Below are 25,821 nucleotides of genomic sequence, written 5' to 3' on the forward strand. Positions count from 1 at the left end.
GGACTTGAGAAAGAGTGACCATCTTGAACTTGTCCTTCCTGATAAGTTTGTTCAACCAACGCAAGTCCATGATGGGTCTCAATCCCCAGTGTTTCTTTGGGATCAAAAAAATAAGGGGAATACCATCCTTTGTTCCTCTCCGCTACAGGCATCAGTTCTATGGCGCCTTTCTCCAGCAGGGACAAGATTTCCTGCGCAAGGAGCGGATCTGGACTCTTCAAAGAGTGTTTCCGCGGTGGATTGTCGTGAGGCCGCTGAAGGAAGGGACGGCAGTAGCCGTGGGCTATGGTATCCAGAACCTATGCATCTGAAGTAATGGCTCGCCATTCTTAGAGATGCTGAGACAGTCTGCCCCCAACCGGCGAACCATGGGACATGGCCTCACGACTGTTTGGAAGTGGCTGTGGCAGTGCCTGAAGGCAAAGAGGAAGCTGCCTGAACGGCTTGACCACCACGGGTACTTTTTCGCTGGCTCCTTTGACTGGTGGCCCCTCTCGCTCTACCAAAGGAGTAGAAATGAAAGGAACCTCCCCTCCACTGCTGTCCCCTAGGACGAAAAGGCGGAGGTTGACGCACTGCGGCACTCAAAGATTTCACCACAGCTTTTGAGGTCTGCAACCTCTAAAGGCTCTCGTCAGCCTTCCTGCCAAATAAATGTGCGCCATCAAAGGGCAATTTGAGAAGATGGGCTTGCACATCCGGAGCAAACCCTGACTTCCGCAACCACGCAAATCTGCGTATAACGGTGCTCGCAGCCATAGACCGGCTCACACTGTCAGCCGTATCCAAACCCGACTGAAGGGCCTCACACATGGCATCCTTACAATCCTGCACAATAGCAAGGAAACCATCCCTTTCTTCCCCCTCGGGAATACGCTCAGCCGCAAAAGAAACAATTCCACAGTGTGTGTAAACTTTGCCAAGGCACACGTTAAGTTGGCCGACTTGAAGGCCATGCTCCCCGCAGAAAATACCTTCTGGGCCCAACCGTCTGAGCGATTGTCGTCCCTATCTGACGGGATGGTAAGGTACGCTGCCTGCCTCGAAGTGGCTGTAGCCGCCTGAACCACCAAACTCTCAGGAGTGGGGTGAGTAGATAAATAGCTGGGGTCGCCAACGGAAGGGAGGTATTTCTTGGTCAAGGACTTATAACAGGCGGAAGAGAATCCGGGGACTGCCAAGCAGCTGCCACCCTTTTCTGTAAGGAAAGATGAAAAGGCTAAACCGGGTCAGAGGACGGACCCTGATCTAAAATGTCCGTCAGATCATCCTGCACAAAGTCTTCAGGAGCACTGGACGATCCCAGATACTCCAAGACCTGTGACATGAGCTTTCTGTACGAAGACTCTGCATGAGCCCCAGGCAAAGGTCGACCAAATTCCACTTCCGGGGAAGTGTATAACCCACTGGCATCATGGAGGGTCTGCCTCAACTCCTCCAACTGACTGTCACCAGAAAATTGTGGAGCTTCATCCAGTTCACCAGGGTCCTCAAACTCAGACCTCTCCTCTTCATAAATGTCAGCCAGAGGGAGGTGAAACCCAGGTCTGGTGACAGAAGAGGGCCCGGAGTCCACAACTGTTCTCACAGACTTCGCCGTAGCCTTCCTCAGAGAATCCACGATGTCTGGGAACTCCAAAGGCAAATTTCGAGAAAAAAATCACCAAAGGTGCCGAGAGCGTCGAAGGCTTCGAGGTCGAGAGTGCCAAAGGCTTCGACGTCGACACAGATGCCGATGGCGCCGTGGGCTGGTATAATGGCAAAGCGTTGACGTCCGAGTCGGACAGACATGTGCCGACCGAGTTGACATCGAGCCCTCCCATAGGTAGCTGCGGTGTCGCTGGGGACAAGGACCGAGACCTAGAGACACGTCTCTTGCGACCTTTCGATTCCTTGTCCGTACGGGACCTCTAAGGCTCCTGATGTGTGTCGCGTCACAAACCCGAAGGTGTGCGAGCCACGTAACGAGACCGATCCTGGCTGGTTTCGTCAGAAGGCACCTCCGGAACAGTGTCCTGCGATTGAAAAATCACCATCATGGATTTCTTAAATGCCGCCCATTCCTCCAGAGTCGAGGACTTCGTAGGGCATGTAACCTTCCTCAAGGCACCATCCTCCCAGGAGGACGGGGAAGTCGACCGGTGACAGAGCTTCCTAGAGTGCCGGGACGAGGAAGACGAGTGGCGGGAACCACTCTGTGACCGAGAGTCATTGGTGGAAACCCCCTTGGAAGTACGGACTTAACAGGCTTTGAGCCCCTACCTACTTGCATCTTCCCCTTCTGCTCCCGCAAGGCCTTGGCAGTCAACGACTGGCATTTCGAGCAGTTGTCTGTGTCGTGCGACTCACCCAGGCACCACAAACAAATGCAGTGGGGGTCGGTGAGCGACATCTTCGACTTGCAGTCCCAGCAGGTCTTAAAGCCAGACTGCAGAGTCAGAGTGTCGAAGAGAAAGACATCTTCACGAAGAAAACACACGAGGCGCGCCGAGTCTCACGAAGATAACACGCTCGCAGAAAAAACAGAACTAAGGCTACAGGGCGCTGTGCGTCCTATTTATGAGATGCTGTGACATTGTCCTAGATGGAGGCCTTCGAGGGACATGGACCCGACGCCATAGACGCAGGACGCCCTCTGCCGAAAAAGTTTCCTAAGTGCACAGCTGTGGACATTACATGTCAAAGATGTGGAATGCGTTGGAGGACACAAGCCATTCGAAAGACTATTTCGCAGACCAACACGAAATAGACTGTAATCTGCGTATAACACCACTATGTGCTCCATTCCAGAAATAATTTCTTGCCCACTTAAATGTCTCCTTCGTACAACGGGTAGCGGCTCAAAATCTAGAGTGAAGAGTAATTACAAAGTTTATTTCAAATAAAATCCGTAAAACGCACAATGCAACATTAAATATAGTGATGCAGAGTACACGCAGCAAAATAAATACAATTTCAAAAGTATTAGAATAGAACATTCCCCCATCTAACATCCATGCCTTGAACTAGAAACACTTGTGTATAGGCGCGTTACAAATACCATATCATAACTAGAGACCTTCCAAGCAACCGACAAGCCAGAGGGTCAAATGTTGTGAAATGGAAAAAAAGCTGGCTGGCATTGCTTAAAATACGTAAAATGGGAAGAATTTAATTACATCTCTGTAAAACATACCAAGTACAAACAAATACGTACATTGTGGTTTCTCTGGAATAATTGTCGCAGCCATAGGCGGAGAGCTGCTCAATATACCATTTCTTTGTATTCTAATACCGTGGTAGCATTTTCGTAAATTAAAATCCTAGCCTTAGAAGTCTTAACATTAAAGTCACCAATAAAGCAAGATTAGTACACGTTATATAAGAGGACGTGGCATCATGGTTCACAAAATGAAGCTCCAGCAAAGTTCCTTGCAGGAATACTGTGCCTAATCCACAAATCTGCATGACTTAAGTGTGAGAGTGAATAAATAGATCACAGAATGCGGTCCTTACTGCCGAAAACCCATGTTGCATTGTTTCATGGATAAAGATTACCACTGCAGGGAAGTTTCTAGTCCACGTTACTTTTCAAGCAAGGCTGTACCAGGGTTGTACGAGGTACTTTACACAGTAGGGCAAGAACTATCAGTGTAACAAATCACTATATGTCGTCACTTCACCCCTAGGCGGGAGAACTTTCTCATGAGATGAGAAGGCTACCCGATAGTCCCCCGGCGGTGGTGGGGGTGGTATAATGAGGGAGGATCTCATGGGAAGGGATCCCCTAGGCAGGATGACCATCTAGGGTCCAGCCCTTATAAGAACATCTCAACCCCATATACTCTAACATCTCCTTCCTCTAGTAACCTCTATGTAGACAGTAGACCTATGTACTGTCATAAGGCAGACTACCTTAAGGTTCAGGAAAGTACTGAGGAGAAGAAGAATATCAAGAACCTAGGTAATCCGAGCTCTGGTACGAGTCGCCCCAGAGTAGCGATAAAGATGAAACCAGTGAAAGACTAGAAGGACTTTCCCAATGGGCCAAGACACTGCTGGCAACAAAGTATAAAAATCGACAATGGACTAAACGCCTGGTCTCGGGCAGCCGCGGAGGATGGCAGGTGGGCTGCGTACAAAACGCAGGAGAAACAAACCTGCGTCGCTGGTCCAGGTGGAGACAACTCCAAGGATTCCAGCAGACCTCTGCGTCTGATGATCGAGAAATCTGTAGGAGCAGGCCAGTGCCCAGGCAACCGGGAATACCATTGCACAGCCTGAGGGAAAGGAATATGCCAGAGAAACTGAACAGAACGTCCGCCATCCCAGGAAGCCCCAGGGATGTGTTGAATCCCTCAACAAGGTAAAGGGTGGATGGTGATACTGGGAGTGGACAAGGATCGGCTTTACAAGAGGGCGCGTGTAGTTGTCCCTAGGCCCCTTTGCAACAATAACGGTTGAGTGGCACGGCAGGGGCCGAAAGCATATAAACGTTCTCCTTATTTCAGTGGTGAAACCAAGCCTGTTGATCACCAGGGAAGGGTGGAGGACCCAAAGTACCATGAAGAGAACTTGCAAAACATGGGTGGGGGTAAACCCACAGAGAGAAACCAGGGTCTGGGACCAAAACCAAGAATAAGAGTCATCTTCCTTGTGGCAGTACTTGGTGGCAAAGTGGGCCAAACCAAAGAAGGGAAGCCAGGGTTGCAGACCCTCCTAAAACTAAGAGTTGGGTGTTGTAGGAGTGACGCCTAATGAAGAAAAGACCAGGGGAAGGGAGTCATTACCCGTGATTGTAAGAGACTGTTCTAAAATTACAAGGCGAAGGGAGTCACTGGTAACCCGGATTGGTAGTAAGGTCCAACAGGTCTGTGGGAGTCATCCCAACCGAGCTATCAGACTGGAGTCCAGTAGAAGCAAGGCAATCTCCTGGCCCACCAAGGAAGCATTGTGTGGAATTTTAATCATACCCCAGGAGAAGGGAGCCATTCTCCTGGGACCAGAACAGTACTGCCTTATTCACTAGTTTCTAGTGTAAGAGACAGAAGTAAGGTTTTCCTGACACAGGACGGCGGACACATTTGCTATGACAGACATTCTGACAATCGCATTAGTTCTTTACTTGAGGCCGAGAAACCCATCTTAGGAATAGGGACAGATAGGTTTCCTCCTGCTTTCTCATTTAAATATAAGCCTTAAGTCCCAAACATGCCACCTTTGTGTCAGTCTCCTTCTGCACCCTTACATCAGTCAGAGCCGGAAAGCTACTTCACTATGGACATGCAGACATATAGACAGAGCGTAGACTACGTGGCTGGAGTGTTGATTCTGCAGTAATCCTAGTGGACAGCAAGTTCAAATAGTCCGGCACCAAGCCATTTTGTGCAGGATTTGAGGGTATAAGCCATGGGGAAATCAAAATCTCGGGGAAGGTGGAGTAAGTAGGGGTCCAGTAGCTGAACTAGCTTCAGCTGCTGATGATAATGTGTTAATGATCTTTGCTGCCATACTGGCCTTTGTTGCTGCTGACAATGTGTTGATCTAGGCTGCCATACAAATTAACAAAACCATGCAGGTTTCCTTGCGCTGTGCATGTCGTTCATCTTGTGGTGACTTTTCATCAGCAATTGTCAGTCTGTGAAGGACATATTTGCCAAAGGATCAGCAAGCCAGAACTACAGTGCAGGAAATATGCTAGACTAATTGCAGGTGTGCTACAAGTTGCCACAGTAACCACTTCGACAAAGCAGTTGCCACTTTTGGAATTCTACATTGGAACAGCGAAGTGAAAAATTCCCTGCTATCAATTATTAATACAGTCAAAAAATGAACTTTTGATGGGGCATTCCTTAAGTCAGTGGAGCCAACAACCAACATCTTCTGTGCTGTTGTCCTCTGAGGAGGCCACTAAATGTGTTAGCCAGCAAAGCGCCCCAAACAGTGAGGAATTGCAAATAGAGTACCAACTACAACTCCACCCATCAAGTGTGATAGGGGCACATGATTTGGCTGACGAGGTGGATACAGAGCAGCTGGTGAGGAATATGCTCTCCACCTGGTGTGCACATAATGCGTAGTCTTAACTGAAGTTATCAAATACCTCCTGGCCTCATTTCTTAACCCATGTTTCAATAACAAAGTGGCTGCTTTTCAGAAGGGGGCCGAATGAAACATTTCAGAAAGATGGACTGATGAATGAGGTGGCAATTGAATTGCACAAAGAAGAATCAGGAATAAAATAAAACTACCGCAGCGCTCAATGCACCCACACCAGACACGTTAAGAACATTGCCTTCCTCATCAGGGAGCATGTTGCTCTTGTCGCCTACACCACCGGACCCATATTTGGTGAAAACTAGTGATCGGTTGCAGATGGTGAGTCTGGGGACACTCAATCGGCAGTCCTCAATGTGGATGGGTTTGAAGTAAAATAGAGTGGACCTCCACCAGCTTGGATGGTATATGTACAGTTGTGTGACTCATCTTACATGAGTCGGGATGATGACCCATTACAGTAATTTTTCTTAAAGCGGTGTACCAGGCAAGCACCACTTGTGGCAGTTGTCAGAGAATCCCTAAGCGCCTCTCTGCCAGTGAACAGTAGGCACATTCTGAGTCCTGACGGTGCTATTGTGTCGAGGCAGTGTTCCAGCAATTGCAAATAAGTACTTTAGGGGAGGGCTACATTTCAACAGAGCCAAGAGGTGCCAACATAAGAACCTTTTGGGTTCCCCACGCCACCAGTGAACCTGTTACATGAGAATTGTTTGTGTTCTCATCATGCTTTTAGAGCCAATACCCAGACATAACCCTTTTCTCAGGATCTCCATGGTATTGGTGAGTCAATGGTAGGGCATGAACCGGGGATGGAAAACAAACTAACAGAAAAAAAAGGAGAATTTACAAGATGTCATCAACATGCCCATCTACAGTGATGGTTGTGGAGTGGGATTTAAGGGTGGACAAGAATATGCCAGGTAAGTCCGGTAGCCACATCCAAGTGCAGGAGATGGAGTTGGAGTGCCAACTTGAAAACAAATATGTTGGCTGTGTTTTTGATGTCAGGGGTATTCATTTATTTCATTTGTGTAGCGCACATACAATCCAGAGGCATTGAGGCGCTATTTCAGTGGTAATGCGTACATAATGCACTTTCTTATTGGAGAGATTGCACCTATGTAGGACACGGACTAGAAGAACAAGTCACTTCTTACCTTGTAACGTTCTTTCGATGGGATGTTCCTCCGACGTATTTCTTATCTTTGATAGATCATCTCCCAGCTTGCTGGCCTCGGAATTTATTTTTCAGTAGAGGGCGCTGCGCGTCGTCGTCCCTCGAGCCGATGTCCTTCGAAGGCCTCCGTATCGGCGCCGACGTCACCACGCGTATAAATAGACTTGTGCAGCGTCCGTTGCTCAGTTCCGTTTTGACGTTAACAGTTCTACATTAATTGGTTATTGACCTTGAAGGAGCGTAAGCTGCAACCACAAGGGAAGTATTACTGCGGGGATGGATGGGAGGGGCGATGAGGAATACGTCGGAGGAACATCCCATCGAAAGAACGTTACAAGGTAAGAAGTAACTTGTTCTTCGAAGGGATTGTGTCCTCGGACGTATTCCTCATCTTTGATAGACTCCCATAGCAGTGGTGTGCAATTGGAGGTGGGAGTAAAACGCCATGTTTCGGAATTAACCGAATGTAATACGGCTTTGCCAAACCTAGTCTCTTGACTGGAGGAGGAATCCAGGTTGTAAAATCTTGTGAAGGTATGTGCGGACGACCATGTGGCAGCCGCACATATGTCTCGAACCGGAACCCCTCTTTGGAGGGCCGAGGAGGCTGCGATACCGCTGGTTGAATGAGCCCTAAGATTTTGAGGAGGCTCTTTCCCTGCCAGTTTGTAACATTCCAGGATGGCCAAAATAATCCATCTGGAAATGGTTTGTTTTGTCATCAGTAGTCCCAACTTGTGCACTGAGTAACCCACGAACAGTTGGTCTGCTTGCCTAATCCTAGCAAGTCTGCGGATGTAAAAGCTTAAAGCCCGCCTTGGGTCCAGCCTATGTAGCCTTTCTTCCTCTTTCCCCAGATGGGGAGGTGGATAGAATGAAGGTAAAGTAATTTTCTGAGTGATGTGGAATTCACAAACCACCTTTGGGAGGAAATTAGGCTTCACCTGTAGGACAACCTTGTCTTTATGAAAGATTGTATGAGGGGGTTCACAAGATAGAGCTTGTAATTCGCTCACCCTTCTAGCAGATGTTAAAGCCACTAATAAGACAGTTTTAAGGGTGAGAAATCTTAGCGAACAAGAGTGGAGTGGTTTGAAAGACTAAATTTAAGCCCCATAAAGGAACCTGGAAAGGTTTTGGAGGGTAGACATTAGTTAATCCCTTTAGAAATTGTATTACTAAGGGTAATTTGAAATAGGAAGGTTCCTCCGCAGTGCGCTTGAAGATCGATAGCGCTGCAAGATAGCCCTTGATAGTGCCAACTTGAAGGCCTGAATTTGCCAAGTAGAGTAGAAAGGATAACACCGCTGGTGTACCACATGAAAAGGGGTCGATATTCTCTTCTCTACACCAGATGCAAAACTTGTTCCAACGGCAGCGGTATAAAGACTTTGTTGCTGGCCTTCTGGCCGAAAGCAACACTTCCATGATGTCATCAGGGAGGTCCCAATCCTTGTATCTCAACCTTTCAGAAGCCAGGCGTGAAGGTTGAGGGTTCTGATGTCTGGATGGAGAACCTGACCTCCCTTCTGTGAGAGAAGATTCTCCTTGAGTGGAAGACGAATTGGAGGGCAGATGGACATGTCCAGAAGGTCCGGGTACCACGTTCTTCTGGCCCAGTCTGGGGCAATAAGAATCATGGTTTTCCGGAATCTTCTCAACCTCCTGATCATTTGAGGAATGACAGGGACTGGTGGAAACGCGTACAGGATTGGAAACTCCCAGTCCACTACGAACGCGTCCCCTAGAGCTCCTCTCGGGGGAAATTCCCTTGAACAAAACAGATCACACTTTCTGTTGGTACTGGTGGCAAACAGATTCACTTGATGGGTTCCCCAAAGGGCGAAGATCTCCTGAAAGGCCTTCCTGAGCTAGTTCCCACTCATGGGAGACTGTGCCCTGCCTGCTCAGAGCGTCCGCCGTCAAGTTCTTCTCTCGGGCTAGGTGGACTGCCGATAGAGAGATTCCTTCCTGGATTGCCCAAAACCAGAGCTGCATTACCTCTCTGCACAGTGGTAGGGATCCTACGCATCCTCTTTTGTTGAGGTAGTGCATGGCCACTGTGTTGTCCGTCATTATCAGGACATTTTTCCCCTGTACAGATGGCAGAAAAGCTTTCAGCGCTAGTTTGATTGCTCTCAGCTCTAACAGGTTGATATGTAGTCTGGACTCCGATGGAGACCAACGACCGCTGATGGTCAAGTAAATGGTATGGGCTCCCCACCCCGTGAGTGAGGCATCTGTGACTACTGTTATCTCCGGCCATGGTTGCCAAAACAGTTCCCCCTTCAAGATGTTTTTCTGGCAGGCCCACCACTGAAGGTCTCGAGCCACCTTGTACGGAATCTGAAGGAGGTCTGTCATTCTCCCTGAGAATTGCGACCACTGAGTCCTCAGTGCCCACTGAAGAGATCTCATTCTCAGGCGAGCCGCTGGCACAAGGAAGATGCAGGATGCCATGAGGCCTAGCAACCTCAAAAAGCCAGACGCTGGGAGACGTTGGGCATTTTGAAACTTGGTGACCATCTGCAGAATATCTTGAGCCCTCACCTCTGGTGGTGAGGCTATTCCCAGGGAAGTGTCCAGGATCGCTCCAATGAACTGGAGTCTATGATGGTATCATCTGTGATTTCTTTAAATTGAGGGAGAAGCCCAGTTTGTGAAGAAAGTGGCAGACATAATCTAGCAGGATCTGAGCTTGTTCTGAAGATACAGCTCTGATCAGCCAATCGTCCAGGTAGGGGTAGATGTGGATCCCTTCCCTCCTTAGACTTGCAACCACTACCGACATTAGCTTGGTGAAGACCCTCGGGGCGGAGGTCAGCCCAAATGGCAGAACTCGAAATTGATAGTAAGGGCTGCCAATTGCGAACCTCAGGTACTTCCTGTGCTTGGGATGGATTGGCACATGGAAATAAGCATCCTGAAGGTCCAGAGGTACCAACCAGTCCTGAAGCTGGAGGGCCTGAAGGATCAGAGAGAGTTACCATCTTGAACTTGTCCTTCCTGAGGAACTTGTTCAATTCTCATAAGTCCACGATGGGTCTCAGTCCTCCGTCTTTCTTTGGTATGAGAAAGTAGGGGGGAGTACCAGCCCTTGTTCCTGTCCGCTACAGGTACTGGTTCTATGGCACCTTTCTCTAGCAGGTCTACAATTTCCTGCAAGAGGAGCGGATCCGGCACTTTCAGAGAGCTGTTCCCCGGTGGATGGCTCTGAGGGATGCGTAGAAAAGGCAGGCAGTAACCTTGGGCAACTGTCTACAATGCCCAAGCATCTGACGTAATAGCCTGCCATTCCGTCAGATGGTGAGTTAACCTGCCCCCTACAGGTGTCTTGTGATGGGCGACCTCAGAGTGGTTTGGGAGCGGCTGATGCAGTTGCCGAAGGTAAAGCGGCTCCTGCTCCTGCTGATGCGGCTTTCTTTCCTTTACCCCGTCCACCACGGGTAAATTTTCCTTGGCCTCTTTGAGCCGGCCGTCCTCTGCCTCTTCCATATGAGGAATAATAGCGAAAGGACCTTCCTCTCCAAGAGGATCCGGAGGGACGAAAATTAGTTTGTCGGATTGCAGCTCCTAGTGACTTGGCTGCTGCTTTAGATGTTTGTTGTTTTTCCAAACTATCATCCGCCTTTTTACCAAATAGGGAAGAGCCATCAAAGGGCATATTTAAAAGTCTGGCCTGTACGTCAGAAGTAAAGCCAGACTTTCTCAACCACGCATGCCTGCGGATTGTGGTACTTCCCGCCATGGCCGTGCTGATACTGTCAGCAGAATCAATGCCAGTTTGAAGGGACTCACACATTGCATCTTTACCATCTCTGATTATATTTAAAAATGCGTCCCTTTCTTCTCCTTCCGGTATGCAGTCAGCCGCCGATGAAGCACACTCCCAAAGAGTGTGGCTGAACCTAGCGAGCGTACAAGTTTCATTAATAGATTTTAAAGCCATGCTACAGGCCGAGAAGACTTTCTTAGCCATGGCATCATATTTTTTATCATCCCTATCCTGAGGAGCAGTGGGGTATGCAGAAGTACTGCCTGATGAAGTTGCAGCCTGGACCACAAGACTCTCTGGAGTAGGGTGCTTAGATAGGTATTCAGGTTCAGCAGCAGATACCCTATATTTCGCTGACAACTTCTTGTTAACCGCAGGGACAACTTCAGGAGTTTCCCAGTTAGTTAAAATCTTTCCTTGTAAAGCAGAATGAAGGGAACCACAGGATCCTCATGTGGACCTTTATCCAGAATATCTGTGAGGTCATCCTGTTGAAAAACAGGTGAAGGCGCAGACCAACCCATGAACTCCATAATTCTTGACATTAGGGTTCTATAAGGGGTATCAGCATTTTCCCCTGGGTCTGGTTTGACAAGTTCCACTTCTGGGGAAGTGTCTAGGCCACTTGCTTCCTGTAATGCATCCTGAAGGTCTTTCAACCTTCTTTCCTCAGAGGCAAAAGTCTCTGGTTCAGGTAATGTGGTCCTCTGCAGCCCAAAAGGCCTTTCTTGATCAGAATCTTCCCTTTCTTCAAAAATTGAAGTTAAGGGGGATGCTCTGGTCTGTGAAATGGTATAAAACCCATCTCTAAGGCAGAGGGAGCCATCATCAGTGGCCTTGAAAAGGTCGATGTCGTCGATGCCGATGTAAAAATCCTCGAAGGCGCTGAGAAAACTGGAAGAGGCCTCGAAGAACTCGAGCGGATCGGAATCCTGCTCGAGGATGTCGACGACGTTCTCGACGTCGTGTCGGAAGCTCTCGGTGTAACCGTTGGCTGTGGAATAGCCGTGGATTTTTCTTTTATCGGCGTCGATGTTGGCGTCGACTCGATCGACGGATGCGTCGAAGAACCCTTCGATAACGGCGTCGATGGCGCCAATCTATGCTTTGAAGGGGCTTTCGACCATGGCGTCGAAGATGCTTTACTTCCCGATGGCTCATGGCGCTTTCGGGTCGACTCTTTCGCCAGGTTTTTCGACTCGCGGCGTTTAGATTTTTTGGGCTTTTCACCTGGGGTATCACCCTCAGCTGACTTCGAGGGGGTCGAGGCCGCTTTCTCGAAGACGCTTAGCATCTTTTTTCTGAATTCCTCCCACTCAGCTTGAGAGCTATGTTTTGTGGGGCAATTTACTCTTTCAGGGGAACTAGAAGACAACGATAAAGGGGATCTTCTTCGTCTTTTTTTCGAGTGTCTAGACCTCGAAAGGGTGGTGTGAGCCACTTCGAGACCTAGACCGAGAATGCTTTCGACGGTGAGGAGACGAATGTCTCGACTCTACCGCGGAAACTTTCGAGGAAGTTAAAACTGACTTACCTCTCTCGAGCTTCCCCTTACGCTCCTTCAAGGCTTTCGCCGTCATGGATAGGCATTCCTCACACTCCGAACACTGGTGTTCGATTCCCAGACGCCACAAACAGATCCTGTGAGGATCCGTCAACGACATTTTCTTCCCACAGTCTCGGCATTTTTTGAAACCGGACTGAGGAGTCGTCGGGTCGTAGGAGGAAGCCATCGAGTACGAGTCGGTTTTCTCAAGGAAATATGAATATATATTGTTAGGAAAGATTTCGTAATTGTAGGGAATTTTCCTTCCATGTGGCAACCCCTAAACTTTTTGCTATTGTTTTTAACCTTGTTCTTGACTTTGCCAGAGAAGTACAGCCTTCTGCCGCACTTCTCTGGGCTTTCGCTCCTTTCTTACGGGGAAACTGACATGCCCTTAAGACAGTCAGTACCGGGGATCGCTGTTTCCCGTAGTTTCTTTTATCATGTTGCGGCTTTAGTGCAACATGACACAAGAGGGCACTGTAAGCTAAGTTACAGCTCTCTTGGGTCTCTAGCCTTCTACAGACCCTAGATACTCTTTTAGGATGGTATTTGATAGGTGCAAGTCATTCAGGGACTCGAATGGTGGCAGCGATCGTTTTGTTTATTTTGAGCTCCTTTTGGCGTTCTGAGCACGTTTTTCGCACTGAACCCAAAATGGTGGCCTGGCTCCCAAAATGGCCAGTCCACGAGGCTCCTTTGTCCTGTCCACTTACCGTCTTGCTCCCTTCACCTTCCCCAGGTCGGGCGACCCGGGGCCTTCCTTATTTGGACATGTACTTTCCCGCGAAACGTGGTTGCTTTCGCGGGCTTCTACATGTCTTTTGTGTGCCCCCAGGGTGTGGGCTGGGATGTCTGGTCCCAATACACATCCTGGGTGCCAGAGAGTCTGGGGTGGTGTGAATGCCTGGGACCACCGTGGTCCGTGATTGGTCCACGTATGGTATGTGTGTTGATGAGCGGATCTCCCATTGGCTCCCCTCCGTTTTGGCGCGAAGGGAACCGTGGATAAGAGGGAGCTGGAAACACCACTACCATGTCGATCTCCTGAGTTCTCACGAACGAAGGAATACAGGAGCCAAGTATCCTGCAACCAAGAGGCTGGACCGAGGAATCGCTGGTGACCCGCTAAAGGAATCCTCCTTTGCACTGCTGTCGTCCGGGGAAAGCCCTTTCCTCCTTGGATCGAACCAGAAGGCCTGCACTGGTGCTTCGACCTTTGGAATAGCAGGAACAGCTATTCCCGGCGACTTCATCATCTCCTGCCAAGTAAGCCTTCGGAAGTGTCTCTGGGCCATCCAGTTGACTGACCAGCTTACAAGGGAGTCCTGCTCTCTAACTGCCGCCAGGTTGTGTTGTATTTCGAGTCCTTGTCACTCTCCCACGCTTCGTACACTTGGCGTTCCCAAGTCTGAAGGGAGGAGTGTACATTTGGCTTGAATACACACGGCCGCTCCGTTGTCCTGCTGCGGCAACAAAACTGTGCTGGTTTCGTCGATTGGGACGTCTTTTTGCTCTACACGACTACGAGGCGTTCCCTGCTCTTCTGAACCTGCCAGCTGCTGAAACTAGCGTGGAGAAGCCTGGGTCTGCTTGCTTCGGGGACCGGTGAGTAGTTTAGCTAGGATCTGGTCGCCCTCCTGCAGTATCCCATTGCTTTTCCCTGCTGTGTAAAAACAGCACCCTTTTGGCCGTACTCGCGCTCTGCTTCTGCCCGCTGTGGAGGCTGCGCTTGAGTTGCGGAACCTGTTCTCCTTCTGCTGTGCACTAACCCGAACTGCCTGACTCCCTCCGAAGAGCTTCCCCTTTTGCCCGTTGGCACCGGCGTGGCAGGTACTTTGAGCACAAGGCTCCACTCTTCGCAGGGCTCGGACTTCCATCTAGTTAGGTGCCTCTGAAGGCGAACTGAGTCTAAAGCGTTATCGCACTGCCTGTTTTCCTTTCCTTTCAGGTGGACTACATATTTCGTGCTTTAAACGCTTGCGACTGTGTATTTGTATATATATTGGGTTGATATGGTATGTGTTGGTTTAATATTGTGATATTGTGATTTTCTCGCTACGGTCATTGTTTTAAAGGCCTTAAAATAAATGTGTATCTATTTTTTGATATAACAACTGTTTGGAGTAGTTTGTAAGCGCTCTTGCTTTGTGTGCTCATTGCGGGCTTTCAGTCACCCTCACCCCTCTTGAGACCTAGTCTTGACCGCCGCGATCGCTACCTTGATTGGTCTGGCTCGTCCAGAGGTTACCCTGTTCCAAGTAATTAGGTTGGCCTTCTGAACTTCTGCGCCACCAGGACAGAGTTCAGAAATCCGTCTTAACATATATCGACTGACGAACTGAGCAACGGTATTCCGAGGCACACGAAGCGCGGAAAAACGTAACTGAGCAACGGACGCTGCGCATGGCCATTTATAGGCATGATGACGTCGGCGTCGATACGGTGGCCGTCGAGGAGCACCTACTCGACGGACGTCGACGCACAGCGCCCTCTACTGGGAAAAAAAATTTCCGAGGCCAGCAAGCTGGAGATACAAATATCATAGATAAGCTGTGGTGATTACGGTCATAGATATGGAATACGTCGGAGGACCCAATCCCCTCGAAAACAACTTCAGATCTGCTGTCTGTTAGGGAGAATTCTCTCTTTGGACTGAATTTCCTAACCTAGTGAGTCCCCCAGCAGCTTTGCTGGATTTCTGGAGTTTGTTTTTTTCCTCCTGCCAAGAGTGAGGCTCTTTTTTCTCCCACTCTTGGACATGATTTATGGTATTCCTTTGACTGGTAATGTGTTTTTTGGGCTATGGGGTCCTTTACTCCATAGGGTATCATGTGTTTTTCCTATGTGTGTTACACAGCACCCTCAGTGCAGTAACACAGGGGTGTCATAGTGACACCCCACCATAGACTCCATACCCTGGGACTGACTACTGTCTCCCAGGGCATGTAAAGTCACCATTGGCTTTACTAGTCCCAAATTATTAGCAGAAAACAGTACAAACCATCATATTGTGGACGTACTGGTCGGGGCAATTCGATTGCCCCGGGGTCTGTTAGTCGAGGGGGCACGTCTCCATCCCCCCTGATCGAGTTTTGGCTGGTGGCGGTGGAAACTACTTTTTATATTCGACCGCAAATATTTTCCTATGGGATTTTCCCATTGTTCAAGGCTACCAACTTTAATTATTTAATTCTCATAGCCTCGAACATACCGCCAGTTTATTTAATTAATATTAATTCTCTGGTTGGTATTTTTTGCCAAGACTCGATTCTAAAATGGCGTTGGGTTCTCTTCTGTGACTCCAACCCAAGTCGAGCCCTTTGTTCCACTTTTTTGGCGGGCTTCTCCACAGAAGCCTCCAAAAGTGGTGCCACTCTGTTTGGGTACCACAGGGTGTGTGGGAGGGGGTTTAGGCACCCTGGACCGAGTTACCTTGGTAACCCAGGTCGCACTCTTGTGTGATTGGCCCAAGTGGTAGCATGTTTGAGTGATAGCTAGGCTGAGTGAATGGGGGTTTTCTGCATAAAAGCAGGGCTTTGGGGACTGGAACTTCAGAAGTCGCCACAAGACCTGAGAATCCGACGTGGGAGAAGCTGAGCCGACCTACCACGACGACACCAACGGTGGAGTCCTGCAGAACCGACTCTCCACTTCACGACGACAGAGAAGATCTCCCGGCTGGAGAGGCTTCTTCCCCTGACTGGTGGGCACAACCAGTTTTCCTTTCTTTCTTCGCACCCCAGCCCGGTTTGTGGTCGAACTGCCCGTGCCAAGCACCCCGGCAGCCGGCTAGCCACTCCCCACTGAACCGCAAATCACCAGACCGCTCCTTGCACCTGAGAAACTCTGCGGCTGGTTTCTTCCCTGGCAGTGCAACGGACTCCTGTCTTCCTCCACGAAGAGATCCTCTCTTCCCCCGGACGAAGCACCGACTTGCACCCGCTGCCAGGAACAACTGCCCCCGCTGGAGCGTTCTCACCACTTTAAGGTACCGTGTCCGCCAGGCCTCCCTTTCTAAAGATTGCTACAAGGTAATAACTCCTTAGCCTTCTGGACTGGGCTGGCCGCATTGACCCTCTAACTGGTCCCTTTCTGTGGTCCAACTCCTTTTTGAACCTTTACAAGACCTTTGTGCACTGCAACCGTGTGACCTTGGACACATTTCGTTTGGATCCTCTGAAAGTGGATCCGGACTCTTGAACTCAACTTCATGGTTTTACTTTGCCTTCCTCCCTTGTGTTCTTGAAAAAGTGTTGGGATCTGTTTCAATTTGTTCTCTGCTTTTCTCTCCCTTTTTTAAACGAACTATTAGAGTTCCATCTACGTTAAGCGGTCACCTCTGTCTGAAAATAAGTGGGGCTTTACTTAAGACTTGTCTAATATTCTTTTACGGGAGTGTATATCTTTTAGTGACCATGTTTTTGAATTACTTATTATTAGTGCCTGTGTGTTTTTCTAGATGTGGTTTTAAATAAATAATTATATCTCTTTTACACCAAGCCCTGGTCAGTGTTTACTTGTTCTATTGTGTGATCTTGACCTATTGCGAATACTCTGTATACTGCGTAACTCTTCTTGAGGGAAGTCTGACTGCTCAGCCACAGCTACCAAGTGAATCTGTGCGGTACAGACTGCTACCAAGTGGGTTTACTGCCAAACACCTGTAGTCCTAAATCTTTTGTAGTGGTCCCAGAGGGAACTGCACAGGTTTCTGCCTAACACTGTCCATGCCTTGGTCCTCTTGCACCGGAATGGTGGAAAAGATCTTTTGGAAGGCCATTGGGAGACTACTCGGGCGCCGCCAAGATGTACCCTGCATGCTGCAGCACGATTCAAAGGACTCTCTGCAAGTTCGACCACATGACCTTGATCTTCATCAAACTGCAATAGCTCCAGCTGCAAGGCCAAATCATCTTTAAATCATCCATCATCTACAAGGCTGTCGCCCTAGCTCCTCACTGAGAAACTCAGCATTTCTGAAGGCCTACGATTCACCAGAATTAAAGAAATGAGCGGATTTGAACTCCACCAGTGCAGGTTGAAGGAACCAAAAGACCGGCCTTCTCTATCTGCGCCCAAAGACTCTGGAACCTCCTCCCCCAACAACATCAGACTTGCCCCCTCGCTACTTCAGTTCAGGAAGGCGTTCAAGACCACCCTCATGAAAGAATGGCTCCTCCCCAACACCTAGGTCAAGACACACCCTCTTCCACTCTCCACACTACCTTAGGCTGGGTGATCTGATCCCTACTGTTTCACAGACTGGTTGCTTGTGGATCCCTGGCTGACCAATTGCCCACCTTCACCTCCCCTGCTCGTCACTCAAGTTTCCTCTGTTTCCCTCACCATGTTCTTACCTCTCGGATTGTAAATTAAACTTACTGTCTTAAAAAGGATGACCGTTACAGAAGATTGAAGTTATTTAGGCAAGATACAGATGTGTGCGTTGATCTTAGATTGCATTTTGGAGGCACAGCTATGTTCAAACACGTCTTCAGGATTCTGAAATGTGATACAAATCTCTCCTACATCAACCACCTTGCAAAGTGATTATTTATAGTTGGCAGTAGTAAAACAACGTCAGTCAACTTAATGAAATGAAGACAAAGTCATTAAATGTATCTGCAAATACGATTTTCACTAATACATATCCTATGGAGACTGCACATAGTCCAATAAAAAAAAAAAGACCTTCTTGAGTCTGCTTACCAGGCATATCTGCATCATCAATTTGAGCCATTGTTATTAAATGCCGGTTTATCAGCTCCTAAACAATAAATAAAACAACGTGTAATTAATGTACACCTTTTGCACAGGTCATTAACAAACATAGGTCCCCAACAGCTGTGCCTTTACAGAAATCTTGTTGATTCCCTGTAACAATACTGCTTCAGCGTGGGTATGCTGTATATGGTCACAAAGTCATTTATTTTCGGCATTTTTTTTGTATTGTGCTCTGCAATACAGGTGCTGCAGCTCTCTACCCTGAGCATAATAGGATATTCGAGCATTTTGGTAAAGATTTAAAGTAAAGACACAGGAAATGAACAGCTTCGGAAACGTGAAGTTCAAGCATCCTAAAGTCATTTTATTTTCATACATGTATAGAGGACAAATACAATAATAATGCAAACAAGGGGACTGTAAATTGCAGACAAAATAAACATTGCAAAATATGTCTTACAAATACAATTAGGCCAAGATGGCAAAGCAACAGACGGAAGGAACTTGCTTCTCTCCCGCCATCCACTGTCACCCTCCATCCGTCGGTGGCCACTGTGATATGTGGGGACCCCATTTATCTCCCGAGGAGCCATGTAGGCGCTGCTGTGAATCGACTGTCGATGTCAAGAAGGATGTATAAAGGCATTCAAACTAGCAAGGTCCCTGTAGAGTGCAGGTGTTCCTGTGAGGCTAATGTGATAAATCCAATGGAATCATCAAGTATTCCAAAGAGGTAACCACTGCCCATGTAGTCAGGGGCTAGCAGCCGCCGCCTGATCCTGACCCTGGGGGCGGCTATATGACGGAGGATCACATGGGAGTGGACAGCCACAGGGGAGATGACATGGCTTAATTGATTAAGACGCAGCATCCCACATTTCCCCAATGCGGAAAACACCCTGTTCCCCAATACCCTTATGGCCTGTTGCCATGCATATGTTCCCCCTATAGGAAAAGTAAGGCAACCTTTTTCCAGTACCCTTTGGGCCAAACCTGGATCCCTGACCTCAAGAGTAAAGGCTGGAAAAACAAAACTTTGTTATAATTTTTCTTCAGGTAGAACTGATCTTCCATGTGAACCCATTAATAAAGACCTTTGAAGAATCACCCATCAGAAACCATCAACAGACTAATTCCCACAACCACTCAAGTACTGAGACGAGCAGGATTACAAATGAGACTGAGCAACAAGCATGGTGAACGTGCTAGTCATTGGATGAAATTATCTGTGCACGGGACCACTGAAAATTGTCATCACGCTAAGAGAAGGAGCTCCGGAGAAGACGTGATCTCTCCAGGGAAGGAGGAAGGAGGATGTAGGCACAAGCCACTATGCAGAAGCTGGAGGCACGAGTCGGTGTGGCTAAGTGAAAGTGCTCGCTGGCAAAGAAGGAAAGAAACGTGGTGCCAGTGAGGTGGGACATGGAGACACCAGGAAATGCAAGAGGGTCCTTGGCCGTCTGGCAGCCAAGAAAAGCAGTGTTGTCCTTAATGGCAGCCGGAGAGAAGCCAGCATACAGGAGCAGAGCCATGAGAGAGCGTGGAAAGAAGTCTGAGCCGCTCAAAGTGGCAAACCTGCATCGAAAGTACACTGCGTACGCGCGAGGAACCCCAGAAACACTACAGTGAGCCGGTGAGTCTGCCAGAGCAGAGTGGGAACTTTGGGTGTTTCGGCGGCCACGCTGAAGAGAATTAGAACATTGGGAAGTTTACAAAAAGTGAAAAGACAAGAAGATTGTGTATGAATAAAAAGGGCAGAAGATTTTTGAACACTGAAATTGAAGAAACCAAAGTAAAAGAGGATTACTAAGCAGATCTACCAAGCCAAGAAGAAGGGTATATGCTACTTGAGAAATATAGAGGTCCTGGCAGGAGAGAACACCAGGCAAATTGCAAACCCACAAAGAGTGTCAAGCAGAAACAGTGTTTGTTCTAAAAGAATGAACTTTTGTTGCAGGAGAACTTGCTAGAGTGAACTGTCATTCATCAGGATTGTTGTGGGCCAAGGAAGGTGTAGTGCGACCCACCCACCCACCCACTGACATTCACCAGAAAAAAGGTAATAAAATCAGAAAGGACCCATTTGAAACTGCACTTTAAATTCTCCTGGAAAAGCAGCTTGCATAAAGAACGAACAAGTTACTTACCTGTAACTGTTGTTCTCCAGCATGGGTCTGGCATGGATTCACATGCTCATGAATATTCCCCGTCGTCAGGCTGGGAATCCTCGGTAAAGGAAAATCAGTATCAGTTTTGTTTCTGATCTGTCTTTCGTAGTAGTAACCAATCACTGATCTCTGCGTCATACTGACCACAGCCAATGACTGCCATCTTCCTAAGCCCCGCCTCTGGCATCCATCTTCAGATTTGGTAGCACGTGAAGTGGCAGTATGACCAAGTGAAGAGCCGCAGAGGGGTAGGCGGGAGGGTTCGCATGTGAATCCATGCCAGACCCATGCTGGAGAACAACAGTTACAGGTAAGTAACTTGTTCCTTCTCCAGCATGGGGTCTGGCATGGATTCACATGCTCATGAATACAAGAATACATAGCAGTACACACATGCACAACCACGGGAGGTGGCAAAAGGCTCAACATTAAACAATACAAAAACTCAACATTAAGCATCTCTTACCTCCTCACCAGGCTCACCTTAGGCGAACAGGTTGCGCAGCACTGCTTGGCCGACCCTGGACTCCTCCCTGGAATCCCGATCGACGCAGTAGAATCTCGTGAAGGTGTGCGTCGACCTCCACGTAGCAGCCCTGCAGATGTCCAGTAGGGGCACACCAGATAGGAACGCCGTAGTAGCAGCGATCGCTCTGGTCGAATGGGCTCTCGGACGGCCTGGCAGCGGTCGGTTAGCCAACCGGTGGCAGTGCATGATGCAGCCGGAGAGCCATCTGGAAATAGAAGACTTCGAGAGAGCCTTCCCTTGATTCACAGGTCCAAAGTTCACAAACAGCTGTGATGTCCTCCGAAAACTGTTCGTGCGGTCCACGTAGAACTTCAGCGCTCTAGTCACATCCAGCGAGTGCAAAGTCCTCTCGGCCGGCGACGAAGACGACGGGAAGAAAACAGGTAACACCAGGGGCTCGTTAAGATGGAAGTCCGACGGCACCTTGGGCATAAAGGAGGGGTGCGTCCTAAGCACCACCCTTGAGGCATGGAAAGCCAAGTACGCTGTTTTGCAGGATAGGGCCTGGATCTCTCCCACTCGTCGTGCGGATGTAATGGCCACCAGGAATGCAGTCTTCCACGACAAACTTCATCGGTGCGGAGTGCATCAGCTCAAATGGGGGCCCCATGAGCCTGGTCAGCACCACATTAAGTTCCCACGCCGGGGCCTTCACCGGCAGGAACGACCGGAACAGTCCTGTCAAACTCTTTTACCAGTCGATGGGACCACAGGGACGTCCGTCCTGTGGTTCTGGTATATCTGGAGATCACCGCCAGATGAATCTTAATGGAGGCATGGGCTAGCCCAGCCTTTGCCAGCGATAGCAGGTACGGCAGCACTTGAGGGGCCGTAATCCGTAGGGGGTTGATCTTCTGTGCTCGGCACCAGATAGAGAACCTCTTCCACTTGTGACCATAGCATTTGAGAGTCGAGGACGCCCTGGCCTTTGCAAGAACCTCTCTGCAGTCGGCCGGTATATCGTACCCTCCAAACTCTAGCACTGCAGGAGCCAAGCCTGCAGGTTCAGCGACGCCGGGTCGTGGTGGAGGATGGCGCCTCCTTCTCTGGAGAGAAGATCCGCGTCCGCCGACAGCTTGATGGATGGGGACGCTGACAAGTCCAGAAGGTCCGGGAACCTGATCTGCCTCGGCCACGCCGGTGCGACGAGGATCATCCAGAACTGGGACCTCTTGAGCTGGTTGATGAGTCGAAGCAGCAACGGAGGGAACGCATACACGTATAGGCCGTCCCAGGGGAATGAGAACGCATCACCCATGCTTCTCGGCTGGGGAAACCTGCTGGTGAACCTCTGGCACTTCGAGTTTGTCGCTGTTGCGAACAGGTCGATTTGGGGTTTGCCCCATCGTCGGAGGAGTTGATCCACCGATCGTGGCGCAGCTCCCACTCGTGACACGCGCGCAGCTCCCTGCTGAGCGAGTCGGCGATGGCGTTTCTTTCTCCTGCCAGGTGGAAGGGAACCAGGAACATCCCCTGGGCGACCGCCCAGTGCCACAGATCCTGTGCCTCCTGGGAAAGGGCTGGGGATCTGGTGCCTCCTTGCTTCAGTATGTAAAACATTGTCGTGGTGTTGTCCGTGAAGATCTGCACCACCTTGCCCTTGAGCGACGGGAGGAACGATTTGAGAGCCCAGAACAGGGCTCGGAGTTCCAGGGTGTTGATGTGCAGGAGCTTCCCCTCCGGGAGCCAGAGGCCTCTTGCGTGGAGATCTCTGGTGTGGGCGCCCCAACCTTCCAGGGAAGCGTCCGTCGTCACCGTCTCCTGGTACGCCGGCGTCTGAAAGTCCTTGCCCGCCGTGAGGTGCGCTCGAACGCCCCACCACTGAATCGCCCGCCGAACACCTCGTTGAGGGGGACCCTGTCTTCGAAGGTGCCCGTCGCCTGCATCCAACGGGTGTCGAGAAATTCTTGAAGAGAGCGCATCCGTAGTCTGCAGAGGCGCACCAGGTAGATGCAAGAGGACATCATCCCCAGGAGGGACTTGATGGACCTCACCCTGGCCACGTCCGTGGCTAGCAGGCGCTGCACTTTGCCCAGAATGGTCTTCGTCCGTTCTTCCGACGGTGCCGCCAGGCGCCTCACTGTATCGAGCTTCGCTCCCAGAAACAGGGCCACCTGCGACGGCACCAGGTGGGACTTTGGGTAATTTATGGCGAATCCCAGGTCTGTGAGTAGCTGGACGGTCCTCGCAGTGTGTTCGACGGCGAGTTCCCTCGTCCTTGAGCGGATGAGCCAGTCGTCCAGGTAGGGGTAGACGTGAATCCCTTGCAGGCGCAGCCACGCCGCCACAGGTGCTAGGCACTTGGTAAAGACCCTGGGGGCCAACTTCAATCCGAACGGCAGTGCTCTGAATTGGTAGTGGCGTCCCTGGACGACGAACCTGAGGAACTTTCGGTGACTTTTGAGGATGGGAACGTGGAAGTATGCATCCTCCAGGTCCAGCGACGATAGAAAGTCGCCTTCCTCCAGCTGTCCCAGCACGTGCTGGAGGGCGACCATCCTGAACATTTGTGACCTGATGTATTTGTTCAAACGAGGAAGGTCCAGGATGGGGCGCCAGCCGCCCGTCTTCTTCCTGACGAGGAAGTACCTTGAGTACACCCCGGAGCCTCTTCGGGACGAGCTTGATGGCGCCTTTCCTGAGCATCGCCCGTACTTCCAACAGCAGTTGCGGGACGTGATTTTCCTTCCTGGCCACAGGTGGAACGTGAGGGCACTTCTTCAGGAATTCGATGGAGTGTCCTCTTGCCAGGGTATCCAGCACCCAACGGTCGGTGGAGATGGACTTCCACACGCAGACAAACTTCGTCAGCCGGCCTCCCACCTGGATGCTTCGGTGGGGGCCCGAGGCCACGGCCCGTTTAGTCCTACTTGGAGGTGGTGGCCTTGCCGCCCTGGCCACCTTGCCGACGGCGGCAAGGCGCTCCCTGCTTGCCGCGACCCCTGTAGGCCTCCTGAGACGAGGAGCGTGCCGCCTGGCAGTAGGACGACGAGCCACCGCTGGATCCCTTGGAGGCCCCCTTTCTGCCTCCGGAGCTCCGAAAGGGCCGTCGTTGCTGAAGGGCTCCTAGGGCGTGGGCTGTCTCCATGTACGTCTTTATGGCTTGGAGGGATTCGTCCACCGCCTTCCCGAACCAGTTGCTGCCGTCGAACGGCATGTCCAACACCCTGGACTGGACGTCCTGACGGAAGTCGGTCGCCCGGAGCCAACCCCATCGTCGTAGGCAAACTCAGTTGCCCAGCTGGCGGAACCTGGTATCGGCAATATCGGTTGCCACCGTTATGGCGTGGTCCGACGCCACCTCGCCTTCTTGAAGTATTTCCAGGGCCTCGGACCTCTTGTCGTCCGGTAGGAAGTCCAATATGGGGGCCAGCTTAAACCAGAGCTCCCTGTCGTAACGGGCCACGATCGCCAGGGCGTTGGCTGCTTTGATAGTCGTCGCCGCCGACGACGAAATGACCCGTCGCCCCATGGCGTCCAACTTCTTTCCCTCGCTGTCCGGAGGGGAATTCGATGTTGAGGCTCCTGACTCTGCCGCTTTCTTCTTCGCCGCCGCCGAGACGACCGAGTCTGGCGTTGGCTGGGCCCTGAGGCACAGGGGAGCGGTCTCGGGGACCCGGTACTTCTTCTCGTACCGGTCCCGTTTGGCTGGTGCCGTGGAGGGGTTCTTGAGTCCCGACAGGCCATCCTCCCAGATGTCATCGATTAGAGGCACCGCGATGACAGTCTTCCTCTTGGCCTCCCGGCGCTGATAGAGGAAACCTTCCTTTTTCTGCTCCTCCGGGCAGAGCTGGAACAATTCGGACGCCCTGGCGATCATGGCGTGGAATGAGCCAATCTCGTCGGGCGGAGAGGCCCGGGAGACGGGAGACCCGTTCCGTCATCGTCGCCGAGCCCACCGCACCGTCATCTCCCGACTCGTGGGAGGATGAGGAGGGAACTGCAGGCCTTACGGGGGCAAGCAGAGGAGAGGGTTGGGTCCTCCATCGTTTGTTTTGAGGACTTCCCGAAGGGCCAGGTTGCGGGTCCTCCGGCCTGGGCCGTGGTAATCTCGTCCTTATCTCAGAGCATAAGGACTGGATTGCAAACAAAAAGGCCGCCGAGCTATCCTGAGGCCTAGGTTCCGGCTGCGCCGGAAGGGAAGGCTGCTCTTCCTCGCCATCGTCGTCTTCCTCGGTTATCTCCCGAGGATCTTCCTTGAGGGATCGAACCTTCTCGAATTGGACTTCGAGATTCCTCACGACCTCTGTCAGTTCCCCCTCCGAGGCGGACTCCAAGCTCGAGGAGGCTACCGTGCCCCCCCCCCCTTTTTCCATCACGGGGGCCATGACGATGGGCTGAAAAGAGGATTCCCTCCTTGGCGGCAGGGAAACTCTAGTCCCGGAGGCAGTCTCCGCTGGCGGGGTCTCTGCCGGCTTGGCCAGAGTCGCCACGATCGCCTCGATAGAGGCCTTTGCCTGCTGGCTAGGGGCCTTCACCACCTTAGGTGCGTCCTGGGACTTCTCCTTAGGGGGAGGGGCGACACCTCGCTCCCCCTCTCCCGAGATCAGACGGGGCTTCTCCCGAAGCTTACCCGGGGTCTCGGACTTCCTCTTCCCCGAACCGGAGCGCTGGCTCGTGGTTGACGGTGCCAGGAAGGTGCGCCCTGCCTGGCGACCTTAGAGCCCGACCTTTCGGTGCTCCCAGAGCCAGCGGACTCACAGCGCTTGGCCTGGTGTTGGGCCCCCGTCGCCGGGGTGCCCGCACAGGAGTTAGAAGCCCGCTCGGACCCTTTCTTCTTCTTCTCACCCGTTGAGCCCATCTCCAACCAGCTGGCGAGACGGGATCGACGGTCCCCCATGGTCCGCTCCGACAAGTTCT

At 50.7% G+C, this 25,821-nt stretch overlaps 1 protein-coding gene across 2 annotated transcripts in view; it reads right to left on the minus strand.

Moving 5' to 3' along the window:
* Positions 1-25,821, minus strand: part of PAN3 (poly(A) specific ribonuclease subunit PAN3) — a 2,094,753-nt gene that overhangs the window by 863,343 nt on the left and 1,205,589 nt on the right. For both annotated transcript variants that reach the window (XM_069640299.1, XM_069640298.1), the window contains one exon: positions 18,250-18,307. In XM_069640299.1, the coding sequence (XP_069496400.1) occupies positions 18,250-18,307 (58 nt within the window). The remainder of the gene's footprint in view (positions 1-18,249; positions 18,308-25,821) is intronic.

Source organism: Ambystoma mexicanum, chromosome 7q, assembly GCF_040938575.1.
Source record: "Ambystoma mexicanum isolate Mex_15411 chromosome 7q, UKY_AmexF1_1, whole genome shotgun sequence".
Taxonomy (NCBI): Eukaryota; Metazoa; Chordata; class Amphibia; order Caudata; family Ambystomatidae; genus Ambystoma; species Ambystoma mexicanum.